The sequence below is a fragment of the Gopherus evgoodei genome, chromosome 9 (assembly GCF_007399415.2).
Source record: "Gopherus evgoodei ecotype Sinaloan lineage chromosome 9, rGopEvg1_v1.p, whole genome shotgun sequence".
Classification (NCBI taxonomy): Eukaryota; Metazoa; Chordata; order Testudines; family Testudinidae; genus Gopherus; species Gopherus evgoodei.
The window spans coordinates 37,171,062-37,187,722 of record NC_044330.1 but is presented as its reverse complement, the minus strand read 5'-3'; the positions used below and the strand labels follow the sequence as shown (position 1 = coordinate 37,187,722).

Below are 16,661 nucleotides of genomic sequence, written 5' to 3'. Positions count from 1 at the left end.
AGTGACATCGATGCAGGGGGTAAAGAATTTAAGCAGGTGGAACATTATTACCCAAACTGGAATATGCTCAGGACTCTAGAACCCTGTCTGCTCATGAAAAGTGCCATGAGATTTTTGGATGACCAACAGAGCCAGGACCTTGATTTTATATCTCATTCAAAATGTGCTGTCTAAAAAACAGTTCACTCTAACACCATGCTGAAACACTAAAACAATACTGACTTGCAGGGAAAAGGTCCATTTACAGAAATATCACTCCCTCAAGCATTGTGCTTATTCTTGGTCTCCCACCCAAGTATTGACCAGGACCAATCCTGCTCAACTTCTAAGAGCGAATGAAATCCCTGCCCTAGGTGACATGGCTGCAGAATGCTTCAACTATTCTTGCACTGTAACCTGAGCACTAGATTTTTGTTTGGTAATCAAGTAGTGTATGTAGCACATTATACAGTTTCACATTTCTGACAACATTATTTACCTGGATATATACATAGTTAATATTATGCCACCAGGTGGGCCTATTTATACTAAATATCCTTGCCAATCTTGCTACAGTTGAAGCTAGTATTTTTAACTCCATGATTTCTGTAAATTTCTGATAGGACTGAATTTTAATCCTGGCCTTAGCATTGTTCACTGTAAGTATTCCACAATAACTACGTGGCACCAACAGCTTAACAGTCATGGATGCTGAGGCATATCCAAATGGATGACAGTGAGGTCACGCAGTATCTGAGGTGGCCACATAGTGGTCACCCAACTCACCTTGCCTTCTACAAGGGCAGAGTAATGTGACTGCATAACCTGGCTATCAAATACAGTATAACAACTTGGTCCTGGGAGATGATGTGCTACCATATGCAAGTTTGGGAGGCAAGAGTGTGCATGTGCTTGTGTGGGTTCCTCCCAACTTGACAGACAGTCAGCAAGAGTAGGACTGAATGGGCAGGATGGCCCAACACCACTTATGGCTGACAACCCTGAAGTGGAATTTGCATCCAGGAAGTGGAGACAGTGTTACCAAATGGGGATTAAGGTTTCCCCAACACTCCACCTAACCAGATGACCTTCGTGTTTTCCATAAAAATTAAATGAAAAAAAGATATATAAACGATAATTTAAATACAGTAGAACCTCAAAGATAGAAACATCAGAGTTACAGACTTACACGTCAACCGGACACCCTGTATAACCAGTAAGTCCTCAATCAGACAACAGCACGTACATACACCCACAGAGCAAATACTGTACTGCCTTGGGGCTAAAGCTTCAGCCATGGGGGAATGGGCTGCAGCTGTGGGGGTCAGGGATCAGGGCTTTAGACAGGGGGAGCACTGGACCTCTGAGCTTCAGCTCCATGGATCCACTCCGGGTTTCAGCCCCACAGGGGGACTCTGGGGATTGGGAATTCAGCCCTGCAGCTCTGTTCCTGCCTTCAGCCTGGATGGGGGTGGGGAGGTGCCAGAGCTCTAGCTACGGGAGAAGCACTGGTTTCAGTCCCAGAACTCCCTCCACAGCTAAAGCCTCGAGCTCCTGGGTCCCCCCCTCCACACTGAAGCAGGGAGCAGAGCCGTGGGGAATCCCAGCGGCGCTTCCCCCAGGTTTAAAGTGCTAAGCCCCAGTGCTACCATGGGGCAGAGGCCCTGAGCTCCCAGCCAAAAGCTTTGGCACCATGAGAATCAGAAGCCCCAACTTCCTCCACACCTGCAGCCTGATGCCCCCACCCTGCAGCTGCAGCCCTAACCCCCCCATGTGGCTGAACTCTTCTTCAGAGTTATGGAATATTTCAGAGTTATGGACAACCTCCATTTCCAAGATGTTCATAACTCTGAGGTTCTACTGTATTAACTTTTAACCTACTTTTAACTTTTAGGTGTCCCTAGAATACCGGGGCCCTAGGCACGTGCCTACTGTGCCTAATTGGAAATCCGGCCCTGGCTACAGTCACTTTTGCTTCTCAAGCAGTGAGAGAGAGAGCCAGAGCCAGTTTCCATGAAGGCTACTCACAGGACTGGGAGGGAGGCAGGGAGTTCCTATACAGAATTGTAGTGTGTTCCCTCTTCATTCTTCATATACTGGGTCTAACCATCCTTATGCTGCTTCAGTCTGGTGCACAGCCATTTAATGTAGACATCTATGGCTGTCAAGCTCTTTACCATTATATATTGTAACCTTGTTCAGGATGTGGTTCATAGTAGTGAAGTTCAATTCTAGAGAGACTACAGGAAACCTAAACAAAGTCTTGTTGTGGTGTTCAATAATGTAAAAAAAAAAAAAAAAAAAAAAAAAAAAAAAAAAAAAAAATCTCTATCTTCCCTGGGACTTGGGCCTGCATCCTCAGGCAAAATTCCTCCTGAAGTCTATGGAAGATTTGCCTGTGCTAATGAAAAGGATCATGCTTATATTGTGCAAATGTAACTCTGGAGGGGATGGATTGTAACTGCTCATCACTGTAATTACTGTAGTTCTGTGGCTCCAAACCAATGCTTGTCTGCTATGTTGATGGAGGCTGACATAATGAACTTCAGAGAAGCAGATACTTGCAAAAGCAGAAACACTCTGACTATCTTGACAAGATACGGATGACTAGTTCAGGCCACTTTGATTTTGAAAGATGTGGTCTCCTGTAGCTTTCGGGGATTTCAGTGACACAAAGCCAGAAATCTTATCCAGGGATCATGAAGGATGCTTCAGTCTGTGCTTAACTTTAAGCATATAGTGAAGTCCTGCTTTGGTGCTTAAAATTACATGCATGCCTAAGTGCTTTCCTGCATCAGGGCTATATATTTGTATTTAAATCCCATATGCCTAGTACATACCATGTCTACAATGTCTGAATACTATCTGAATACAATTAGGCAGAATTACCGATAAAGTTTGGAAGAATATTCATAAGAACAAGAAAATTAATTGTTTGGCCCACTTTACACAGTAGGTGGAAGTTTAGAAGTTTAGCTCTAAACACTTTGGGGAAAAGGATAAATAAATCTCCTACAGTAAACCAATTGCTGGAATTACCATTACTATACACGTGTCATTATGATCCCTGAACATATTGTTGAAATTTTTAATTTAATTAAAAATGACGATTTTTTTATTCTTCAATTTAAAATGCTGCTGGTGGGTTTCTAAATTGTAAATACTTCACAGGCGTTGATTAAATACTTGTTCACAGGTAACTTAGGGTGAAAAACGTCTTGTCAATATCCTAGCATTTATAGTTTTATTTACACAAAACATCCCTTGGTTCCAAACAGCTGCTCCATTTGTTGTCCCTTTATATGACACTAATCAGAACGGAATATAACAACACTGGCAAAATGTTTACTTTTAAAGGCATCAGGTTAATTTCAACCTCAAAGCAAGTATGCAGAGGTGACAGAATCCCAGGATGAAATTCACTTAACCTTCGTAGAGTCTGAACACATGGGTTGTATGTAGGGGACAGGTGACAGGTTTGAGAGGGGAATTTCAAACCCCTGGCCTGGGCCAGAAAATTGGACTGCAGCAGAGCTGCCTCATAGCAGCTACTTCACACTGTGGAGAGAGGTGTATCTCTGCCTTTCCTATGGATCATAGAGGGGGACTCTGCACTAACCCTGATTAAGCGATTTTGTAAGGGTTGTCTGACAACATGCTGAAGAGATTCACAATTATATGGATCCACTGTCTCACGTAGGAATTAAAGTGGCAGTGGTCCACTGGGCCTGCTGGCAGGTTGGGGTGGTGAATTCTATCAGTCATTTCAGTACAAAGTTCATTTAAACATGCATTTTGGAGGTAGTGTAAATTTCACCTATACAATACTTGGAGAATTTACATTTATGATGTCTGCAATAGCTTAAGAAAGGCTGTCTTGGAACAACAACTTTGCTGAGTTTCGAACTGGTACGGCCAATTAATACCACTGCACGTATTGTAAATCTGGGTTACGACTAAATAGAACACATTTCTGTTATTTGCATTCGATCAGGACACACGAGAAAAGTACGACAAACACACCTAAATGGATTTAAAGCAGCATGCCACAACTTTAGTTTATTTTTAATATTAAGGGCACATGTTGGCCACCACGCATTAACTGGGTCCAGCATGGGGTTGAATAGTCTGATGTCATACAACCAAGGAATGGGAGTTAGCTCCCTTACCCAAATCCCAACTTCTGATTTAGCTTTACCCTGCCACCCTCCCACTGCATGGGGAAATGAGGATACAGAAGAGGAAGACCTCAGTTTTTGAAGACTTAAGACCTCCTTTCGCCCAACAGGCTAATAGGGTCCATCTGTTCCTCTTGGGACTGTGATCAGGTTTACCCTATAAGCTGGCCTTTTGATCTGCACTGGACAGCAGCACAAGTTGCTAAAATATTTACTTAAATAAGGATCCCCTCCTATTTTATTATATTATTTTACCCAGCTCTGACAACTAAGCCTCAAGGCAAAGCAGGAAGGGCAACTTGCACCAGCAGAATGGCTATGGGCTCACAAATGCCAAATGGCTCCCTACCTCCCCTGGAATTGGCCAATGGGTGTTTTGGGGCAGTGGAGTCTGCTCCAGTCTATCTCTCCCCAACTTCATCTATGGATATTTTTCACCTGTATTCTAAGCAAGGAGAAAAGGGAGTGAGGGCTCTGGTACAGGAGAACTTGACTCACTCCAACTAGGACCCCAGGAGTGGTCATTCCTCTGCCAGTCCAATCTAGCACATCTCCTCCACTAAGAAAGGAAGTGGCATGTGCACTACAAATTGTAATATATAGCATTTGGACTTAGAGATGGCATGTCTGTGAATGTGTGCAACACTGCCAATCTGAAATATTCTAACAGCAAGAATGAGGCCTCTAAAATCATGAGATTTTTTTTAAATGGATTCTTTTTATTTTTGAGCCTTATGGTACACTTGGACTATGATTTCCAGTATATGTCCAGGAGGGCTAGAAACCTTTTAATATTTTTCTTTTCTTAAGTGAAAGTTGCGAGTCTTACAACATCAAATGAGTTCATAAGTTGGAGCTTTAATCAAAACACCAAATATCGTGAGTTTCATGATAAAAATCACAATTTGTGGCCACATAATGTTTTGGCATGGGTAGGTTTTAAAGTTTCCTTTAGTTTTGATCTGGGACATTATAAAACTACTGCTAAATAGTCCTTTAAAATACTGTGCCATCTTACAAATCTCAAAAGCAAAAATACACATAGCACAAATTCTTATATCCATTCTAAATATTTAGCAAATATTCATTAGAGATTGTTCCGCTTGATTTCTATGCAGTATTTAATAATATATCATTGTCATACAATGGAGATCTCTCGTCTTTCTTCTATCTATTCTGCAGTCAGTTACACTATAGTCAATTTTATCTACTTTCCATGCAGTATCTCTCAATAAATAATTATATTTTTACTATGTTTGTCTACATTCTATCAAGGATTCATTTGTAAGAGTGATCACTGGCTATACAGATGTCTTAACAGCTCAGATGGAAATACTGGGCTGGTTTCTGCCCTCATGCTGATGATGTTCATCAGGAACATCTCCAGTAAATTAATAGTTACACCATTGTAAACAGGAACAGAACCAGGCCAACTATAGTGAACTTATCCAAAATCTACAGACATTCTAAATCATTCAGAGATAATTAAAGTATTTACAAAATAGTTTCTGGCAGATATTAGACAACCCATTACAGCAAACGTAGAGCCTGTATACCCCTACTTGCTTCCTGTGAGGTGCTGAGCTCAATGCCTTCACAACTTGGATCCATAGTGTCCTGACACACTGAGGATATTTGCAGCTACTCTCCAAAGAGGAACTATTGATTGACAGCAAAAATGCCCTTGGCACAAGAATCTGTGTGCTCCAGTTATGAAATATTGGGTGGAAAGACCGGCTGCAAACAGCAGAAGTAAATCTGAGGGAACCCATGTTTTGCTACTTGCCTAGGGGCTAAACAAACTATGGAGAAATACACAAGCAGAATAATATGTGACAGTGGTTCCATCTTAGTGTAACCTGAAGTTAAAAAGAACACAGCTCAGAGCAAATGCTGGGCTTTGTTAAAAAATCCCACTTAAATGAACACAGAAATTACAACAGCCAGTCACCTAAAGGAAAATGTAGTAAGAATGTCTGAATGTCTGATTGAAACCGATGCTATGTATTGCTTCCGGATAACCCTTTAGTACTTTAAGTCCCTTTTCCTTCAGAATGGCTAGATGCACAATTCAAAGGATACTGTTTTTATCATCTTCTAGAAATCACTATTTATACTTTTACTGGCCAGAACTTCAGTTGCTGTACATCAGTGTGGCACTATTAAAAATCAAAAGAATTAGGCCAGTTTACACTAGCTGAGGATCTGGCCCCAAGTGCGAACAAGTATTAGCAAATGTACTTACATCCATTTAAAAACAAGGAGTTCACTTTCACTACTTCCATTATAGTTTATCACTAGCAAGCTTGTGATCCTATTTTCCTTTAGGTCTGATGCTGCATTAGTGGTCATTATTCACTTACATTAGGATTTGCAGGATGAGGCCAAAAGTCCTCTTAGCATAGGATTTTATGTGATAAATCATGCAAAATGTCCTGAACCCATCAAAGTTTTATTGACTTCAATGGGACCAAATTAGGCCATTATTATAAAGCGACAAGGTACTATGAAGCTTAAATGATGAGATCTATAAACTTAAGAATTGCAGATTGACTATAAAAGGTTGACAAAAGGTATGAAGTTTTAGATTGTCCTTTATATGCTGTCAGAACAAAACAAGAGAGAGAATAATTACCATTAGCAAAGGCTAAAAGGAATAGTACATTCTAAATGCTTCAGTTTTCAAATATTTCCAACCCCCCCCCCACACAAGTTTATTCCATGTGCCACAAAGATAGTGGTGTCGTTTTAAGGCTCTTAAGATGTTTTAGTTTTCAGGCACATACAACCTGATCCTGTACCACTGAGTTTTGCCACTAACAGGAACAGACTCACAGGGTTAGAATTTCAAAGGACCTCAGCCTAAAGAAGTGCTCAGCCACCCTCAGTAGCCCCTGTTGTGATACTTTGAAAACATGGCCATTTATTTATTCCCAATGGGAGCTGAGATCTTCTGAAAATTTGCCCGCATTTTTGAGTTCATTTGGAAGTCTGCCCCATGGTGTCTTCAATTGCCTGCCAATGAGCTAGGACAACAAGAACTACATATTAATGTTATTTTTGCTGATTCATTTCCATATCATAAATATCTCCTACATGGCAGACTGAAAGATATCTCAGCAAGCAGAAACAAAACCCTTATCTCAGGGAACTGTGAACCTAACTCTCAAGTCAACTTGGCTGACCAAATTTTAATGAATCAAAGGTTTGGGATTTTTGACTCTGGAAGAGGGCTAGTTAAAATAAATTCTTCAAGTATATTAATTTTCTTACAATCATCAAAAAAAGGGCTCTCCACTAATATAAGAAAAAAATACACGATATAACATAGGGGTTCTCAAACTGGGGGTCAGGATCCCTCGGGGGTTGTGAGGTTATTATATGGGGAGTCACAAGCTGTCAGCTTCCACCCAAACCCCACTTTACCTCCAGCACTGGTAATGGTGTTAAATATATTAAAAAGTGTTTTTAATTTATAAACGGGGTCACACTAAGAGGCTTGCTATGTGAAAGGGGTCACCAGTACAAAAGTTTGAGAACCACTGATATAACATATTAACCCAGGTCTTCCACAAATTTTCATAATACCTATGTGAGGGAAAGGTCCTATTATCTCTAAAAGTAATGCTGTAAGCTCAAAGCACTTTACGAAGACCGGTAAACTTTGACACCATGGGAAACTTACACGTAGAGTTATTAAATGACTCGCCCAATGTCCCACAGTGAATTAATGGCAGAGCCAGTAGTAAATTTCAGAGGTGAAATCCTTGCCCGATTGCAGTCCATGGCAAAACTCTCATTGACTTCAAAGGGGCAGGATTTCTACCCAGGTCTTTTTGTCCAGAGCCCTCGCCACTTGTCCACACCACTGTAAAAGAATATTGGTTCTTTTTTTTTTCCTCTCTCAAAAACACAATACAGGCACAAACTATCTAGAGTCAGATTGTGATACCCTTACTTACAAAGAGCAGCACTTTACAAGGAGCACCATTGGCTTCAGTGTGTTACAAAGTAGAATTCTGCATGAGTAAAAGTATCAGCACTTGCTTTATACATGTTCTTCTGCTATATCATAGATTCCGTTATACACACTGAGGTCTCAATGCTTTCGTTTCATTCAAACATCCCTTGATTCTTTTTCATATGGAGATACCAAGGACCAAATCCCATGCCCCTTACCACCCAGGAGTAGGCTGCTGATGAGGATTTGCCCTGCTATTTTTAACCAGCCTTGAAAAGCAGTAGACAATAGAAAAATAAATAAATATACATACGCAACTTAATCTGTGAATTTCCCCTTGATTTACTCGCCTAACAGTCCTCCTCTTCCTCCATAGTTCACTGGGCTCCCTTTTGAAAACTTTCCCTCGAAAGCTCATTGTATCAATGGGAACTCAAGCAGCAAACAAATCACTCTTTAAAAACTGTGCTCCTTTAACCTTTTTGCTTCAGCAGCTTCAGGAACCCAAATGCAGACTGTTCAAAAGGGAAGTGTGTCTAAAACGTAACACATGCTGTATCCACAGTAACTGAACAGAAAGGAAAAGAAAACCAGCAATAACTCATTGCTTCCTGTGAGTAGTATTCCGCTATTGGGAAGACAGTATCTCATTAAGCCATAAATAAAAGCTTAGCACCTTGTCTTTATAGCAGATTGAGATAGGAAGTTGTAGAGAAATTATTACAGCTAAACTTCTATCTTTGCCTCCAAAAAAACCATTTATGTCCTTTACCAGCCCTCTCCTCTGCCAAACTCTTCACTGGTCGAGAGCCAAAATGACTGAGTTCAGAGACGACAGTGGGGCGGAGGCACAATTTAAAGGTTCTGACGATCTGCAGCAGGGTTCGGGCAAGGCATATAAACCCTGGCAGAAATCAAGGGGGAGGGGGGTACGTGACCCTGTGTAAACCACACACACACACACTACACATTGCCTTTGACTGAATTCTACTTGTATGGACACAGCCGCTGTTGCATATGCATTTGCAACCTGAATAAACCAAAGAAGTTTATTCTCAAGACAATAATCTTCTTCGCTATCAACCACAACTCCCATTTTTAAGAACTGTTACTTAGGTCATCATTTTCAGACATCTGATGTCAAATAAACTCCATTTTTTGTGTCTGAATAACAGTTCATCTTTCTCAACGGCCAATAAGAGGAAGAAAAGCTCTGTAAAATGTTATATCTATAGACACTTGACAGCTATAGACATTTTTGTTATATAATTGTTCAAATTCTGTTTTTGACATGTAAAATACAAGAAATTTCTGTGTTTAATATTTCCGCCTCACTGATGTATAAATATCTGAATAAAACAATATTTATCACCAGATAATGCAGTCTAAAACATTGTTAAAGAGGAAATATCTTCTGAAAATACTCTACATTTTCTTTTTAAAAAATCTCTCTCTTTTCCCTATCTAAACACTTCTCAGAACACTTTCTACATCCTCCTTCGTGTGCTGGGATTTTTAAGAGTACTCTCCCTTTAACAACAGTTTGAATCCAGGGTAATTCTGCTGGCTTCAAAAAGGAATGTGTCAGTTGGTGTCATCTGAGTTACTCTGCATTTATATCATTGTAACTGAACAGAATTTAGCCATCTAGCTCTAATTCTACAGAGTCACATATAGGAAGGCTGAAAGATTACCTTTCTATAACATCCAGGCTGCATTTCTATAAAAGTGTTATTAATCTAAGGCATTGGTAACCATGGCATATAAGAAGTATCACCCATGCATACAGTCCCATGATTTCCTCAGGTCATATTAGATCTGCCTGATAGCTTTTGGGGAGATGGCTATACAGTATATCTCAGTCAATTAACTTGCAGTCCCCTTCATAGGCATTACTGGTACAAAACATGTATAGAGCTCACAGAGCTTATCACAGGAGGATCAGTCTCAGAGTACTGGGATCCTCCAGTGATGTAGAGCCAGTATAGAGGCTCCTAGACATCTGTCCCTGCTGCCAGGGTAGGGGATGTACTGGAGATGAGGCCAGGTCTCGGGGCTTCTTACATTCTGGCAAGCCAAGGCTTCTTGAAGATGATGGCAGCAATATAATTTAGGGCAGCTGTCAAGCTATTCTAAATTAAGATAGGGGATTAGACCAGTATATAGATGTCCCAAGAGAGCACAAAAGACACTTTTCCACCACCACTGTTTGGTCATAGCTGAGGATGTGTGTCATGCTATATTTTCTCATCACAGATTCTCTTTACATGTCATTTTTTTTAAATGTGTTTGATCCAAGGCAATTAACAGTTTTCCTTAATTCTCACCATGGCTGAGCTATGTCTCTCTGTTATTCTCTCTTCCTGAGCTGTGGGTGCACCAGCTAGCCATGCATTCCTCTTTCAAAAAGAGCTTCGAACTGCAGTAAAAATAACATTCCTATAATTTGTTACAGTCATCATGCAGCGTATAGTCTGAGGCCTACGAATTTGTCCGGAGTGCCATGTTTTCCTTCCAATTTCCAACTAATCCTTTTAAACTCCTGAATGTCTTTAGGCATCTTTCAAAACCTCTGCAGTATTCCATATTTCTAGTAGTAACCCATGTGCAGTATTCCTATGCTAAATGTGAGAGTTCTTGTCTTCTGATGGCCATTTGGGAGTAAGAACCACTACAGCACATCCTTATGAAACAGTATGTCAATTGGATTAGCTCGCTTGCTTTTGTCTATGACATTTCACAACTTAGAATACAGTGCAACCTGAACAACAGAACGTTCTTAATAGGCAACTTCCTGCCTTCAGAGACCACCCCTTCCCCTTACTGAGCACAATTCTACTTTTTTCTTTATTAGAAGACCATCTCTATTAAGCAAATGAATTTTGCTGATCTCTCCAATGATTACTTAAGACAGGTTTCACTGTACACACATTAAGCAAAGCAGTGAAAGTCTTCGCCGTCTGGCAGTAAAAGATGGAAAAGAGAGAAGTCCTTTGCCAAGACATGCAGACATTTCCAGTGGCTAACAATACAAAACCACAACATTAACAAAGCTGGAATTCTTCCTTATTTTCTCTCAAACCACCATTCTACTCTAGCTGATTCCTGACAGCCTCTCATATGACACAGTAGATCTAACTGCCAAGACAAAACGTCCATGCCAGACATTAAATTAAATGCTGGAAAATTCAACTCTGTTGAGTTAACTTAACGCAGGTATAGATTCCTCTCAGAGACTCTTTAGAATACCGATCACTTTCTCTAACACTTTATTGTGCCAAAGGGCCATAAGGTTTCCTTTCCTCAAACCTTTTTCATTATTGCCTGATTGCAAGAAAATAGGATGAACATTACTGATGAGTGAATCTGAGAAGGGACAGAAGTGTCAGGCCAAAATGTAGCATCTAGTCACTGCCTCAGGTTGGGATGAGCATAGCACTGTCGCTCCCCACAACCCCAAAAGGGAACAGTGACTGCAACAGTGTGACAGACACTTGTGCATGCCTTGCATACTCAATCACAGCTTCAGGGTAACAGCAACTGTATCTCTCCTCACATCTCCGTGGTCCACTCCAGGAGTGTTCAGTCAGGACTCAGGTTTCCAGACATCACCAATCTCTGGGCAGTGGTCCTTGCCCCACTACCTTCTGACCAGGGAGTTTTAAGGCTGCATAACTCCCTGCCTTACACAGTGATATCCCCAGGAAACTAGTCTGCCTGATGGCTAATACCTCCGAATTTTTTTTTTCTGAGGAATATGAACAGTGTATTGCCAGCAGTTACAAGTTACCAGACAGCTCCTTCAGAGCAAGCACATTTATTCTTAAGTTAAAAGCATTACAGACAAAACATATTTACAAAAAACAATACAAGTCCCTAGGCACATGCTAAAAACTTACCAGAGGTTACCCCTCAGTCTTACTGGGCCTAACTGGCCACTGTCTTTTCATTCCTTTCACAATGGTTGGGGCCCTCCTGGATAGAAGGTTCTGTCCATTTGCTGGATCAGAAAGAAAACCTTGTTTCACGTCAGGCTCATCCCTTTTATATCAAAAGCCCTTTCTTTGTCTTCTAATCTCTAGAGAACCCAGCTTGAACCAGTACATATAAATCCCTCCAGGGGCTGACACCACTATAGAGCTGTTTAGTTGCAGTGACTTGCCTTTGACACCTCCCACTGTTTAAATTCCCAAAGGCGCTGTGGTACTCCCACCCCATGGAGTAGAACACAATCATACATAAACCATTCATATATTTAATGTCCCGAAAGATACAATATCAGTCACACACTTCCCACACCCCGCAGCACACATATTTACAGTCCTGTCAGAGTCTGGTCCTTAGTTTTGCTCAGAAAAGCACTACAAAATCAAGAGGCAGATTTGAACTTTATCCAAATCTCCAGAGACTTCAGAGACCTGACAAAAAACTGGAAGCTCTCTCCTATCTTTCCGGATTCTGGTTGGGCTGGAGATCCTGCAAGGGAAGCATTTCTCAAGGGATAATGTCACTTCTGCTTCCTGAAGTTAACTGAACTTCTATGAACCTCAACAAAAATAAAAGTTGATTTTAGGTTCAAGTTGCTTCTTATTCTATTTACACCCATTTTTCTATCCCCACTGAGAATCTTCCTGTCTTTCTTCAAAGAGCTTGGCTTGTTTAGCCTAACCAAAAGAAGATTGAGGGGGGATATGCTTGCTCTTTATAAATATATCAGAGGGATTAATATTAGGGAGGGAGAGGAATTATTTAAGCTTTGTACCAATGTGGAAACAAGAACAAATGGGTATAAACTGAACACTAGGAAGCTTCGACTCGAAATTAGACGAAGGTTTCTAACCATTAGAGGAGTGAAGTTCTGGAACAGCCTTCCAAGGGGAGTAGTGGGGGCAAAAGACATATCTGGCTTTAAGACTAAACTTGATAAGTTTATGGAAGGGATGGTATGATGGGATAGCCTAATTTTGGCAATTATTTTTGGCAACTGATCTTTGATTATCAGCAGGTAAGTATGCCTAGTGGTCTGTGATGGGATGTTATATGGGATGGGATCTGAGTTACTGCAGAGAATTCTTTCCTGGGTGCTGGCTGGTGAGTCTTGCCCACATGCTCAGGGTTTAGCTGATTGCCATATTTGGGGTCAGGAAGGAATTTTCCTCTCGGGCAGATTGGCAGAGGCCCTGGAGGTTTTTCACCTTCCTCTGCAGCGTGGGGCCTGGGTCACTTGCTGGAGGATTCTCTGCAGCTTGAGATCTTCAAACTACAATCTGAAGACTTCAATAACTCAGACATAGGTTAGGAGTTTGTTATAGAAGTGGATGGGTAGAATTTTGTGGCCTGCTTTGTGCAGAAGGGCAGACTACATGATCATAATGGTCCCTTCTGACCTTAAAGTCTATGAGTCTATGTGACTCCCAGTACTCTTTATTGTAATTTCTGGTAGCACTCGCAGCAAGCTTTGAGTGTTACATGCATAGCAGAATGCATCATCTCTGTGCTGAGAAGCACACAGTCTGAATACTGAGAAATCAACAGAAAATATGTAGGAGGTGGTGGAACAACAAATTGCAATTGTGTTAAATATATACATATATAAGTAGGACTGGTATGCTGGTAGCTGTAATCTAAAAAAAATGTTTTACACCTTTTTTCTGGTCGGTAAGATGTTGCTGTTTTGAGCAGGTATTCTCTGTACTTGCAATAGGGAATACCATTGGGACCAGTAATATCTTACCTCCTGGCAAAAGTGTAAAATAAAACTTTCCTGACACCTACTGTAAATTATATCCTAATTACTCCTCATTCTTGACAGTGACAGACAGCAAGTTCCTTACAACCATCAATGAAATAACAGCTCTTTAGAGTCTATGAACTTTCACAGATCTTGACCACTACATTAATGCTGCTAGTCAAGTAATTTGCCTGCAGCATTTAGATTACCACACACATTAATGTTGCAAACAGAGCAGTAAGCTGATGTTTTTGTATAATTGCTGCAAGCATTCAGTTGTTAAAAAAAAAATTAATTGCAAGAATGAGAATAGCCTTCTCTCAGGCCTCTGAAACAGATTCACTCTGTAGGATCCTGTCAAGCAAATGTTGGCGAGTGCAAGTGTAATGCTGATGGACCCCAGTCATCGGAGGGCAGAGGGCCTCTGGAGCGTAGTGCATGAGTCTCTACCACATGAGCTAAAAGCCAACCAGCTGTTAGCTAAGGCTGCAGAGCAAACTCATTTAACTCTCTCTCTGTAAGTGCTCTCAGTGCCACTAGATGGGACAGAATACCAGCCTCAGAAGGTGTGTGGGTTACAAAAGTCTCTCGTTTCGATACTTTTGGAAGCTGTTTTATATATACTAACAGCTGAGTTGAACCATGATGGGTGAGAACTGGTGAGAGCAGGTTGCTCCATGCAACTCTTTATGGGGCTTAAGGATATCTCTACTTCCTCTTCTTCTCTCACTTTTGTCTAAAGGAACTTAATATTACAGAGGTTCTCCTATCAATGCCACTCTTGCAGGTCTTCATCCAAAGCCCACTGGAGCCAATGGAAGACTCCTATTGACTTCAGGTCAGGCCCTTAAAATGGCAGGGACAGTAGCTATCAGACAGCACTACAAGTTCCTTTCCTCCTGCACTGAGCATTTCTACCTCTGCAACCTTCCCAATTTCTGCTGGCACAAGTCTGAATGACTTATCTTGAAATAATTATTAGCTTAAATGCTTATTAAGTTGGATAAATTAATATGGCTAAGTCCCCTGCTTTAAAAGTCACAACCATAAAGTGTAATGTAAACATTATTATTTGTATTATGAGCATCCCCAAGTAGCAAATTGATGTTACTAAGCCACAACGTTGTCCCATCACAAGAGGTTCTCCCACTTCCAGGAGCCTTGCCTGATAACTGAGAGCTGTTCCATCTGGCTGATATATTTGGGGTCCAGAGAATGTTGAAGTATTCAGCAAAACGATGAGATGTCGGGTAGTTACTTCAGTGTTTGATTAGCATCTGCTCTGAACATTTTCAGCCAACAGAAATGTTTAGAATGAACCTAACAATATGAAGACTCTGGATATCAATGTGACTCTTTCTTTCTTTTCTAGAAATGGCTACATATTCTCTTAGCTTTGTGGCCAGTTAGTGTTTGATCTGTTTTATCTTCAATGAAACTCCAATTAAAAAATAATAACTCTTTCTTTCTTTGCTACCGTTCAAATCTTCATCTGATGCAACCTGTTTTTCCCTTAAATCTATGAATTATTTCATGTTGTCACTGACTTCAGTCTGAATTTATGATATGCACTGATGCGTGCATATGTAGCTGTATACAGAAATAAACCATCAATGTGGTTTGCTGTCCTTTGTTTCATTAGTGTTTTGATGGTAGCCCTACAGAAATATGAATATTAAGCGTTAAAGGTCCACATTATCAGTTCACAATCTCAAATATAAAGATACTTTTAAAGGATATTAGGCCAAATATTTAAACGTATAGTTGATGTTCTGAACTTGAAATCATACTGTCCTCCCAAAACTATATAATCTATCTATATTCCTACAAAAAGGAATCATAATGTAATCTTAGCTCCAAGTAACAATGCTGCCACTTTCAATAACAAACTCAGAGTCCTGAGTTTCTTTAGACTCATTAGAACTCACACGCAATGATAGGAACTCACAGCAAGTGTCAGGAGAATGAAAGCATCGCAGTCAGCTCAGTACTTTTGTCTCAGAAGGATTCTGACACATAAAACAGAGCAGGTTGAAAATGTATCCCTGATTTTTGCACCCATACGAAGAACTTGCACATGCATGCATTGGACATGGACTTTTGAAAATGTGATCTCCACACATTCTCCACAACACAATAAAACACAATACAATATACAAAAGTATAATAAAACATCACACTTCTAAAATGCTCCCCCAGAGAAACAAATGAGGAAGGGCAATTAAAAAAAAAAGTAAATAAAAAGGAAAGAAAGGAATAAGGGAAGGTGATAAACATTGGAAGGGAATGTGCTAATTGGCAAAGAGATGATGACTGAGTGAAATGGAGACTAGACACCATTCTCATTTCTAGACCTTCTCGTGCATACATCAAATGTGAGGCACCTGGGTGAGGTGACATGTGAAAGGCCGCACTGTCACCATATGTGTGGCAGTCTTATATAGATAGAGTTCATTCTCTTCCATATCAATCTAAATGGACTTACTTAAAGTTCTCCTTTTCACAGGATCATCCATCAAACAATCTACTGGGGCAGTAAAAATAACTACCACTAAAAATAACTAATAAGGATAACATTTAGCTCTTAAAATCAGTGACTAAATCAAAAGGAAAATCTTTTCTGTTCACTCTTATACTGCTTATTTTGCCAAAGCCAAGTCATCTATCCACTCAGAGTATTATATTTCCTGATGTTAATGGCTGCCAAGTGGCAGGGGAAAAGAAAACAAAACACAATCACAAACATATACACTATTAAATTCTTGAGATGTAGAAGCCTGGCTGAAGGAATATAGACTATAGCCTCTGTAAA

General features: G+C 40.4%; 1 protein-coding gene across 12 annotated transcripts in view; it reads right to left on the bottom strand.

The window, feature by feature from the left end:
* The window catches only part of DOCK10 (dedicator of cytokinesis 10), a 237,318-nt gene that overhangs the window by 149,287 nt on the left and 71,370 nt on the right, over nt 1-16,661 (bottom strand). For 3 of the 12 annotated variants that reach the window (XM_030575214.1, XM_030575218.1, XM_030575221.1), the window contains exon 1: nt 8,432-8,604. The exons of the other annotated variants lie outside the window; for them this stretch is intronic. In XM_030575214.1, coding sequence (XP_030431074.1) covers nt 8,432-8,536 — 105 coding nt within the window. In that variant the 5' untranslated portion in view covers nt 8,537-8,604. Of the gene's footprint in view, nt 1-8,431; nt 8,605-16,661 lie in introns of those variants that run through there. 12 annotated transcript variants of the gene reach the window in all.